This window comes from Rhinatrema bivittatum, chromosome 9 (genome assembly GCF_901001135.1).
Source record: "Rhinatrema bivittatum chromosome 9, aRhiBiv1.1, whole genome shotgun sequence".
NCBI lineage: Eukaryota > Metazoa > Chordata > Amphibia > Gymnophiona > Rhinatrematidae > Rhinatrema > Rhinatrema bivittatum.
Genome location: NC_042623.1, coordinates 180,959,001 through 180,971,243, shown reverse-complemented (window position 1 = coordinate 180,971,243; position 12,243 = coordinate 180,959,001). Strand labels below are relative to the sequence as shown.

Genomic DNA, 12,243 nt, shown 5'->3' with positions numbered 1-12,243 from the left:
GAGGCCCTTAGGTCTAGGACGGGATGGATTCTTCCTCTTTTCTTTGGAATCAGGAAGTACCTGGAGTAAAATCCAAACCCTCTTTGGTGTGATGTAACAGGCTCAAACACTCTGGCCGTTAAGAGGGAGGAGAGCTCCATCAGTACCACCTCCTGATGTGCTACAAGACCCCAAAATGGGCTCCAAGGGCAATTTTGTGGGACACCCAATCTGTTCCTCACAGATTTTGGAAACAACCCACTGGTCTGAGATCGTACTGAGCTACTGGTTCACAAAGAACCACAGCCTGCCCCCGACCTGTGGATCCATCATCTGGGTAGGGATAACTGGACTATGCTCCCTACAACCCAGTCAAAACTTCATCCCTGGAGTTGACTGAGGTGCAGGATGGGCTTTAGGGCTTTCTTCTGCCTGGGACCACTGTGGGAGCCCTGATGCTGGTGATGGGAACAAGGGGGCGCAGGATAGTACCTTCCTCTGGTGAAATAAAGACTTCCTTTGCCCCGATCTCACCAACCTCCTAGCCAAGGAAGATGGGTCCAGAGTGCTGGCGGAGAGTTGAAGTGTTTCATAGTGGTCCCGAGCTGGGTCACCACATCCTTCACCCTCTCTTTGAAGAGATTCTTCCCAGTACACAGCATATCAGCAAGTCTTTCCTGTACCTCTAGTCTGATATCAGAGGTCTGTAGCCATGCCATTCTGTGGGTGACAATTCCTGCTGCAGAGACTCTCGATGCCATCTCAAAACCATATTTACAGATTTTTAGGTCACTCGGACTTCGTGTTTCCTGCACTCCAAGCCCTTGTGCACCAACGACATGAAAGTGTCCTGCTGCTGCTGAGGTAGCTGCTTGGCCACCTCCTGCACCTGCTTCCTGATGTCCTGCGAGTACTGGCTCATGTAGAGCTGGTAGGAAGCTATGCAGGCAATAAGCATGGCACCTTATCCTCACCCAGATCTTTCATCAACTGTCTAGGTCCTCCCCAAACAAAAGGTGGTTCCTGAAAGGCAGAGAAACCAACTGGAACTTAAGATGACACAGTCTCTGTCCAGTTACACAACCATAACATTCTGGCTGACACAGCAGACCCATAATCAGAGACAACGGTCTCACCAGGTCATACAGAGCATCTGCAACGTATGCCATCGCCTCTAAGTTGTTAGCCTTAACTGCCTCGTCACCTGCCCTTGCCTGACCATCCTGAAGCTATTGCACACAACACAAATAAGCTGTCTGCATAAAACTGGAACAGATGGCTGCCCATTTCGATCTTGTACAACCTTCAAAGCCACGGAACCCGCAACTGCGACACTGCAGCATCCACCTTTGGAAGGGAAAAGAGGTCCAACGTCTGCTCAGGCAAAGGATAAAGCTTTGCCACCACCCTCCCCATTCTCAAGGCAGCTTTGGGAGCACTGCACTCCTGATCCACCAACTTCTTCACTAACTTATAATATGGGAAGGCTCTCGTGGGATCCCTAAGCCCATCCAGGACCAGGTCCTCCCCTTCAATGTCAGTCTTTTTGCAGAACCTTCAGCCCAAGCTCCTCCAGAACCTGAGGAATCAAAGGCCCCAACTTCTCTTTACAGAACAAACAGACCACCTTAGGGTCACTCTCTCAGATACCGGAATCTCCTCCAGTTCATCTCCTGGAACTGTTCCAGCTGCATCAGAATCAACCCCCTAGACCTGTGACAGCAATGCTCCCGGATCCGGATCCCCGGGGGCCCCCTTCTGAATCATCTGACTCACTGCCAGACGGATTAGGAACAAACACTGAACCAGCGAAGGCCGCCTATTCTGGAACCTAAACTCCAGACCCTCAGAAGGTTGGGTCCAGGTCCCCAGCCATGCAATTGCAGGACAAAATCTACTGAAAAAGGCCAGGAAGCAGCAGGCAACTGCTGAGAGGCACCAGCGACAGAGGATCCAGCAACAGGCAGATTGGAAGTCTCTACCCCATCTTCCCTCCCCCTGCTCTTCCACAGGGCTCAAGCGGACGGGGGAAAGCTTAAAGGGAATAATCCTTCCTCCTCTGTTGCACTGTTCCCGCTCAAGACTGATATAGCGGCCCAGACTCGCTCCAAACACTAGCGCACAGGGATAACCGCTGCGGGAGATCCTCTACTCTTTTTTTGTGGCCACTGGGCCATTGGACGGCACTTCTGCACCCAAAACGGATGCAGCACCCAAACCAACGCGGCTCAGACACATTGCACCGTAACCTACTCGGCGGGAAAACCCTCAACTGAGCCCACCAATGCAGCCAAAACCACGGGAGAGGCAGAAAAATCCCTCTCCCCTGGCCACCAACACCGCAAAGGCAGAGAGCAGTCCCCTCAAGTCAACAAGGCCTTCTGCTCCATACCTCCCTCTCTTGTCCTTTGTTAAAGTTTTCTAAGAGAAAAAAAAAATCTTCCCTTAGCATGGAACAGAGCTGTCCAGCACCACAGGAAGATCAGACAAATTCAAAAAGGAGAACAGACTGAGAAAACCAGTCTTGAGCCTACAACTGCCTCAGCAGCCTCGTGAAGGGGAGGTATTTGGATCATCAGATTTACACCCCACGGGATAATGAAGCGAGCATACAAAACGGTCATCGACCCCCTGCTCGTCCACTCAACCAGATAGGGAAGGATCCACTAGGACCCAAAAACCCCCTGGGAGGAAGGCTCACAAAACCAAAGTAATTTCCTGACTGCAGAACTGCAAGTTTTGCACCATCTATCATCTGCTGGAGACAGAAAAATACTGAGGAACTGCAGATGGCACACATGATTATATAGCAGTGTTAGTAAAACTTTCTCTGTCTCCATCTGCTGGCAGGATGCAAAACCCGGAGTCTGGACTGATCTTGGTATGTACAGGGAAGGTGGTGTGGCCAGATGCTCTTTGGAAGTGAGGAAGATTGGAGATTGTCTCCACTGATCCTGATGACAGTCACAGATCCCCGGGCACCAATGGAGGACTGGTGCTCCTTGCCACGGGGTCATTACATCATGAGCTGGCGCATGCCCGTGCATCAAGGGGGACCAATGCAAATGCTTGGCATGGTCTTTCCCCAGTGCTGAGGCCAATGATGAAGACCCTGATGTACTCAGCCTGGAGGAGCCCGACGGTGGCCGATGGCACAGATGATCCTGCTGATATTGATGGCTTAGTATTGCTCTGTGGTCCTTAAATGCTGATGCCAATGGTTCAATCTTCTCCGGCCCGAATTGTTGTTCCATCTTATCGAGCTGAAGACTACATCCTTTTGGGACATTTGCAGAAACCCTGGACATCATGCAATGCCCCCTGGCAGAAGACACATTCATCTTGAGTGTCCGTGATGGACATGGTCCTCGGGCACTGCTTGAAACCAGACATGGCCATGACGGGACGAAATAAATGGAAAGCAAGATCAAAATCGATGGCGACGGGCACCAAGGCACAGCCACCGCAGGGAACTAACCATGAAAGGAAATTTACCGATTAATGAAGAAAACTATGATTAGGAACACTACAGGGAGGACCGAGAGAGACCAGGCATCAAATGCAACTGAAAAATAATCACTTAACAGCAAAAAATGGAAAACGTTTTTCAAAACAGGCCAAAAAGGCTGAAAGTGAGCTCACTTACTGCAGCTTCACAGAAAGAGACTGAAGAGGGATCCTATGTGGTATTGGGCATGCCCAGTGTGGCAAATCAAAGTTCTAGAAACTTTGACATAAGTTTTCCATGTCGGGGTTCCATCTGATGATATCACCATGTGTGAGGACTAACATCCTGCTTGTCCTCGGAGAATCAGAGGATGCAAATAAAGAAAAAGGAGAAACCTGCATAGAGTGGCAGTTACTCCCCTAAACAGAAGGCAGTGACCTGCACAGACCGGCAGTTACTACCCATAAAAAGTAAAGATTTGCTGGGCAGACTGGATGGATCACTTGGGTTTTTTCTTATTGTCATTTACTATGTTACTATGTGGAATCATTTAACACTACTTCAGGCAGACCTGCAGCTTCCCACTGATCCAGGGCTTCTCAAACCTGTCCTCAAGACCAAGGTTGACCGCAGGAGAGTATGGGCCCCAGGGCCAACCTGCCTATAGAGGACTCCTGGAAAGCTGAAATTATAGGGTTGGGGGATAAGACTACTGTTACTGTGCAGGGCCCCGTACATAGGACTCCCCAAACCAGTGGGGTTTTTAGAATATCCACAATGAACATGCATAAGAAACCTGCACCCTGTGCAAATTTAGCTCAGGAATATTCAGCGAGGATATCTTGAAAACGTGACCCGCTGGGAATGCTAAGGACACGTTTGAGAAGCCTTACACTGAGCTCTCTATTTTCTAATCCTGGATTTGTCAGTTACCAAAGATCAATATGAGGCACTCCATGCACAGTTACGCTCTGGAATTCAGGATGTGGTACTTGTGACCTGGACTGGCGACCATTGGAAACAGGATACCAGGTGTGGGCCCATGGTCTGCCCCAGTATGACGGTTATGTTACTATGAAATGGATTCAAATCAGGGAGATTGCAGAAGATCAAATGATTCCATCACCTAAACAGCAGACTAAAATCCTTCCATGCACAGTTCAGAGGAGGTTATATAAAAATCTTAGAACATGTCTGGGGACCATGTCACTCCCTAAAGGCTCAGATTTGCTTTTAACCTTTTAATCTTTTTTACCATCAGTTTGCTTGAACCTTCAGTAAAGCATATTACGTCATCAAGCACCATTAATATCTTTGCCAATGGTCAGTCTCTCTTGACAAGGTCACTGTACAATTATTTCTAAACACAGTCACATGGTACTGAAAGAAACAAAAAGAAATGCGTTTGCACAATACTCCAGCGTACCCATAGAGAGGAGGTGTGTCCATTTCTGAACCTAGAAACTGAGGTGCAATAGACATCTTCTGTTTATTAACTAAGGTGTTGCGTTGTAGAGAATGAGAACAGAATACCTTCATCCATGTCTTTTGAGAAGCGGTTAAGGATACGCCCGGTGGGTGTGGTATCAAAGAACTTCATTGGGCTGCGCAAGATGCGGCGGAAGAGCTCATCATGCAGTCTGGAGGCGGCTCTTAGAGTGCCCTGGTGAATAGGGCAAGGGCAAAAGGTCACCACATGTAACTAACATTTTGTGTCATTGACATTCTTCCCTCTCCCCACCCATATCTCCTTAGATTTGCCTCCTCTCCTGCATTTCTCCTCCTCATTCAGCCAGCCCCTAGCTTTCACCCTTCCTTAGCTCTGCCAAGCATCTCATTCTTCTCAGCCTCTCCCCTAGCCCCCCATGCCCTCCGCATTCCCAAGCCCATCACTCACATCACAAACTTTCTATGCCATTGCATTGCCTCTGGCTCTAGTCTCCTGCTGTTCCCATGTTTGTGTCTATTTTCTATTCATCATTCCTCTCATCCACACTGCTACTTTCTGCTTGGCAATTATTTCTCTCTCCATTCATAACCTTAAGCAGGAAAGTATAATGTAAATTTGAGAGGTAAAGCAGGTTCTTAAGGAGATTCAAAACACACTACATGTTGTAGCAGCATTAGAGACGGTATTTTATAGCTTAGTATTCAGGAAAAACAAATCCCAAATGCAGGTGACAGAAGACATGTATCACTGGGCAAGCAGTTTTCTTGCTTTGGCTGTGGCGGGTGAAGGATGATCTAGAATCAGCTATTAGTGAGCTTAATTTTTCACTAACATAAAAGCCTGAAATGTAGAGGGGGAAAAAGTATAGAAAGCATACCTTAACAAAGACTACCCCACGAACAGCCTTCAGCACCAGCATGACCCCCATGGAAAGTGCATATATGCCAGCATAGTAATTCATGTCAGGGTTATCTTTCATGCTTCCACTCACTAGGGTCTTGTTTCCTACCAGCACTGATGTGTTCTGTGGAAGCAAGGATTACAAAAGCTTTTAAAGCCAGGCATTTCCTTATTAAACTGTTAGTAATCATTTGTACAGCAAATTCTAGTTTTACACAGCACTGTACAGATATTCACAGACAGTCCCTACTACTTGGACAGCAATGTGCCCCTTATTTCCACACCATTTTATGGCTGCATAATCCCACAAGCCACACAATAGAAAGCAAAATTCTAATTAAACACCTCAAACTCTAAATGTCTTCAAAATAAATACTAAAATAAAAATTAAAGGGGGAACAGATATACCAGCAAAAGATTGTGTTCATGTTATTTCGACAAGCACAACTTTATATATGATCCCAAAATTTTAGGATATAAAATTGAACAATCAAGTACCCTCCCACTGACCAAGTAACAGTAATTGAGCTCCAAGGCTGCACAATGGTAAACGGTGAGCGAACACAGCGTGTCGGCCAAAAGTCTGAGCCACAGTGAAGAAGCCTCTACTTTACCCCACTTCCTTGCTTGATCCAGTAACTCAACCACCAGTTGCTGAAAGCAGTGCTTCCCACATTCAGGACAAACAGCGTCATTATAATCAGGAATGCAAAGGGACCTCCAGCCGCCTGGATATACACGCCATAAACAGACCAGGGCACAGAGCCTTTGCCCTTCTCTTCCAGCTGCATCAGCTGACCTAAGGAGCAGCAAGACAGCCACATTAATGTGGAAAGCGAGCAAAACGCCAGGGTTCAAATGTACAAGAAAAGAATCACACGCAAAAATCAAGCAATCTGATTGGCTATTGCGTAGCTTCCCAAGCAGCCAACTGCAAGATCACAAGTGACATCACAGCACTCGAGCTCCCAGAGTCTGGTAAGCAAGAGAAGCAAGGCGAAGTACACTGTTAACATGGTCTTTGAGATTTTGCAGCAACATAACAGCAAAATGCATTCACGAAACATTATTCTAAGCATATCCTCTCTCTCACAACTCAGACTGACACAAAAAGACAGAATTCATTTCTAGCATCCTAGTTAGGCCAGGCGGATTTTTTCCTGTTTGCATGTTTTTAACCCCACTGAATTGTTTGAATGAAAAGGGGAAGTGGGGAGGGGGGGGGATTTGTGTGTATTCCATTTTTATAATAATTCTTTTGACATCTGAGCATGCTCAGAACTTGAACGAGAAGCCTGCAGTGGGGAGCTGATAAGAACTGAGTGAAGACGGGGATGCTTTTGCCTACTTGTAATTCCATCAGACCTCCAACTCTTCTGCAGTGCTGGAGATTAAGCCCCAAGGCAGATTACTTTGAAAATGCAGATGCTCAACAGGACAAACACGGAGTTTGTAATAATCATGAGTTACTTTTCCAAGAGTTATATCAAACCATGATAAGTATGCATTCTATTTGCATTTAAACAAAAATATTTTTACACACATCACCCTAACTTAGGGTGACTAAATTATATTGAAGGCACTCATATCACATTGCATGGTGTATGAAGGGCCCTAAAAATAGCATGTTTTGAATTAGAAAGCGAGCGAGAGAGTGAGCGAGCGAGAGAGAGCGCGAGCGATAAGAGTTTTCTGTGAATCACCCGGAATAAGTTTCTGATAATTGGGCGGGGTAAAAATTACTATAAATAAATGTAGATAGTTTTTTTTCTTTTAGGTTAAGATACACAGCTTACAATACCATATCAGACTGATATAATGTGTTTCCTGTGTATCTTTTTAAAAAGTCAAAAGTAGTAATCCAACCACAGCAGAACTACTCAAAAATAAAGACCAGTGGCTAAGCCATTGTCAGGGCCAGTGCAATAGCATTAGGAGCCCTAGGTGAATCTTACAGACTTGCAGCCCACCCCAAGCCTACAATTAAAATGTTATATTTATAATAGATTTTACATAGAACAGAACATTCAAAGTTCAGTTTTCTGGGGTAAAAATATCACTAATAAAAAGAAAATATTTCAAAACAGCTGACAAATACAACATCCAATAATTAAAAACTTCAATAAAATGTTTCTTTTCATTTTCCAAACACCCAACAAAATATTTCAAAACAGAAGACATATTAAACACACCCAATAATTAAAACTAAGGATAAATAAATCCCCTATGCACCATACTTGGCAACTTTTGATTTCCAGGTGCCTAGAGATTGTCATGTATCAATGAGGAAGGAGAGGGATTATTAAACAAGAATTTCATCTCTCCACATGCTCAATGGAGAAATTACTTACCTGATAATTTCGTTTTTCTTAGTGAAGACAGATGGACTCAGGACCAGTGGGTTATGTGCTCTTCTGCTAGCAGATGGGAGACAGATTTCAAAGCTGACGTCACCCTAGATACCCCTGTGGTGAACTCAGCTCTTCAGTATTCTCTTTGAAAAGCCATTGTGGATATATATTTGCTTAAATAACTGATTAAAACTGATTTAAAAAACTGGAGACCACCAGTGCACTCATCAATTAACGCCGACACTGGACAAACTGCGGGTGTCTTGAACTAGGGGTAGGCAATGGCTTACCCGTATTTGCTTAGTCTCGAGGTTCGCTTTCAGAGGTCCTCCTTCTCTGGGGCAGCTGTGGGCGGGATGCTGAGTCCATCTGTCTACACTAAGGAAAACGAAATTATCAGGTAAGTAATTTCTCCATTTCCTAGCGTGTAGCCAGATGGACTCAGGACCAGTGGGATTCCTCCCATTTTGTCACCACAGGCCCCCCACCTAAGAGGGCTTAGGGGGCCCATTGTGGCTCCAGGGCCTTCATGGGAAGGGTCAGATAATGAAGAGGAAAGCTCAGTCTCTCTGGAAGAGGGAGAGATTCCCCCGGGTCTGAAGCACAACTCTGATTCATTTATTCCACAAGGATGAGATTGATGGTCTCGATCAGGTGGTCTCTTGCCTCAGTCTGGAGGAGGTCGAAGTCTCAGGAAACTCTGGTTTGGGATTTATCATTAAGGGGAAGTGGAAATCCACTAGAGCTTTTTCCCTGCAGCCCAAGGTGGAGGAGATGATGCTGGCAAGAGTGGGAGTCCCATGAATCAGTACTAAGGAGGGTAAACCTCTTACAGAGATATCCTCTCCCAGCCACCATGCCTTAGACATTTTTCCAGACCCTGACAGTGGATGCCTTGATCACAGTAGTGACGTGCTGTACCACCATTCCCGGAAAATGGTACATGTTTAAAGGATCCTCAGGATTGAAAGAAAGAGCCTCTACTGAGGAACTTGTTTACTTCTGTGGTAGCTGTCCAGATTTCTATTTGTTCTGCCCTGGTGCTGCACAATCTTCTTTGCTGGATTCAACAGCTTCCAGAGAGCAAAGAGGGGGAAAGATGGAGCCAGCTGATGCCTTTTTGGCAGATGCTTTATAAGATTTGCTCCATAGTTCTCATTCTTTGGCTCTATTGGTTGCAGTTTGTACACTGATCTGGCTTTGAAAATGGGCAGCAGATACATGGTCTAAAACTTGACTGGGAAAGCTTCCTTTTAAGGAGAGATTGCATTTTGGTGAGGATATGGACCAGTTGGTTAAGAACCTGGGCGATCTAAAGACCCAGTGGCTATCAGAAGAGAAGGGGTGGTCCTTCTATAGAGCTGGCAGGGATCAGCAGTTCCTTGATGACTGATGTTACAGGACTGGTAGACAGTCTTTTGGTGGTTACTCTCAATTTTCAGTCACCAAGAGGCAAAAATCCATCAATTCATAGCTTCAGGAAACAGATCAGACTCTGGCTCTCCTTCAGGTTCCAGAAGGCCCACAATCTACTCACTCATAACCCCGATAGGCGGCCACTTGCAGAGAGTGGACCCTCAACTTTGGATCAGTGGTGCTAGAAATCATCCACTCTGGGTACGCTTTGGATCTACAGCAGCCCATTCACAATCTTTTCATGGTCTCCCCTTGTTCCTCTATAGCCAGACAGTCCACAAAATACTGTTGAAGCTAGATCTCATGCAGGTGGTTCCCATTCCTGCTCCCGAAAAGGAGGCAGGACCACTGTTCCATTTACTTCATAGTGCCCGACAGATTGGTCATTTCAAACCATTCTGGACCTCAAAGGGGTAAACTGCCATCTACATGTTACCCACTTTCAAATGGAAACATATGCTGTTTTCTCAGCCATCTGGCAAGGAGAGTACCTCTGCTCTCTCGGTTTGTCAGAAGCCTACTTGCACATTCCTATCCGGTTAGAGGATCAGAAGTACCTTTGGTTCTGCACGTTGCAGGAACATTTTCAGTTCCACATGTTGCCCTTCGACTATGCTCTGCATATTTACTAAGGTGACAGCGGTGATGGCTGTGGTGGCCTTGAGATGCGAAGGAATATGGTCCAGCCATATTTAGATGGTTCAGGCAAGGTCTCACCAAGAAGCACTCCGAGCAGCCAGTAGGGTGGGTTCATCTTTTAGGCTATAGCTGGGTAGTCAATTTTGCGAAAAGCAAGCTTCAGTGCATGCAGTCTCTGAAATACTTAGGAACACGCTTTGACACATGGAGCAGTCCAACGATTCTTACGAACAAAAGAGCAACCAAAGCAGTTCAGATTTGGAGGTTGCTGCCTCATTTCCTACCGCTTGGGACTATCTGCAGGTCCTCTGACTGATGGCAGCAATGCCTGTGCCAGGGAGCACATGAGGCCTCTTCAGACCTATCTTCTGACTCACTGGTCTCCTCAGTCGCAGATGGATTTTGGCTGCCCCAATGCAATCCGTATGTGAATCTATTCTCTGGTGAATGATTCCCTAACACCTGCTAAAGGGTGTCAATTTGGCTATACCCCTCTGATTCTGGGGACAACAGATGCCAGTCTGGTCAGTTTTGGGCACATTGTCAGCATCACATGGTTCAGGGCTGTTGGTCTCTGGAGGAGGCCTTATGGTCCATCAGGTTGGTCCTGCTTGATTTCCTCCTGGTTCTCCAGGACAAAGCTGTTCAGGTTCTCTCAGATAACACCACAACAGTGGCATATGTGAATTGGCAAGGAGGAACCGGTCTAGGAATGTCTGAGGAGACTAATCTTTCTCCCTGGCACCTCCAGCTACTTATGGCAGCACACAAGTGGACTCACGCAAAAGGTACATCAGTTCTTCAATTACATAGAAACATAGAAATGACGGCAGAAGACGACCAGTCTGCCCAGCAAGTTTTCACACTTTTCTGTTACTCTTGTCCCTTTAAATAACTTTTTTGGTTCTATTTCCCTTCCACCCCCTCCATCATAGATAGCTGTGCTGGAGCTGTATCTACGTGAAGTATCTAGCTAATTGGTTTGGGGTAGTAACCGCCGTAATAAGCAAGCTACTCCCTCACTTGTTTACCCAGCCTGTGCAACTCAGTCCTTGTTGGTTGTTTGAATATAAATCCTCTTTTCTTCATTCCCCCTGCCACTGAAGCAGTGAGCTGCACTGGACATGTATTCTAAGTGAAGTATCAGGCTTGATTCAGGGTAGTAACTGCTGTAACAAGCAAGCTACACCCATGCTTATTTGTTTTACCCAGACTATGTAATTCAGACCTTGTTGGTAGTTGTCTGAATATAAATCATCTTCTCTTCATTCCCCCTGCTGTTGAAGCAGACAGCTATTCTGGATATGCATTGAAAGTGAAATATCAGGCATTTTTGGTTTGGGGTAGCAACCGCCGTAACACGCAAGCTACTCCCCTGCTTTTGTGGATTCAAATCCTTTTTTCCACTTTTCCTCTTGCTGTTGAAGCATAGAGCAATCTTGGAGTTGCATTAACTGTGTGTATGTTTATTGAATAAGGATATTAATCTCCAGGTAGTAGCCATCATTCCCACGCCTCTTCTCTTCATTCACATCCTCTAGACTTTATGGATCCACAGTATTTATCCCATGCCCCTTTGAAATCCTTCACAGTTTTGGTCTTCACCACTTCCTCCGGAAGGGCATTCCAGGCATCCACCACCCTCTCCATGAAGAAATACTTTACTGACATTGGTTCTGAGTCTTCCTCCCTGGAGTTTCATTCGTGACCCCTGGTTCTGCTGATTTTTTTTGCAACGGAAAAGGTTTGTCGTTGTCTTTGGATCATTAAAATCTTTCAAGTATCTGAAAGTCTGTATCATATCACCCCTGCTCCTCCTTTCCTCCAGGGTGTACATATTTAGATTCTTCAATCTCTCCTCATAAGTCATTCAATGAAGGCCATCCACCTTTTTGCTCGCCCTTCTCCGTCTGTCCCTTCGGAGATATGGTCTCCAGAACTGAACACAGTACTCCAGGTGAGGCCTCACCAAGGAACTGTACAAGGGGATAATTACTTCCCTTTTCTTACTCAATATTCCTCTCTCTATGCAGCCCAGCATTCTTCTGGCTTTAGCTATC

General features: G+C 45.9%; 1 protein-coding gene across 4 annotated transcripts in view; it reads right to left on the bottom strand.

Moving 5' to 3' along the window:
• The window catches only part of ABCC5 (ATP binding cassette subfamily C member 5), a 173,990-nt gene that overhangs the window by 34,110 nt on the left and 127,637 nt on the right, over positions 1 to 12,243 (bottom strand). For all 4 annotated transcript variants that reach the window (XM_029615996.1, XM_029615998.1, XM_029615997.1 and 1 more), the window contains 3 exons: positions 6,392 to 6,576; positions 5,755 to 5,901; positions 4,961 to 5,090 (listed from right to left, as the gene is read on the bottom strand). In XM_029615996.1, coding sequence (XP_029471856.1) covers positions 4,961 to 5,090; positions 5,755 to 5,901; positions 6,392 to 6,576 — 462 coding nt within the window. The remainder of the gene's footprint in view (positions 1 to 4,960; positions 5,091 to 5,754; positions 5,902 to 6,391; positions 6,577 to 12,243) is intronic.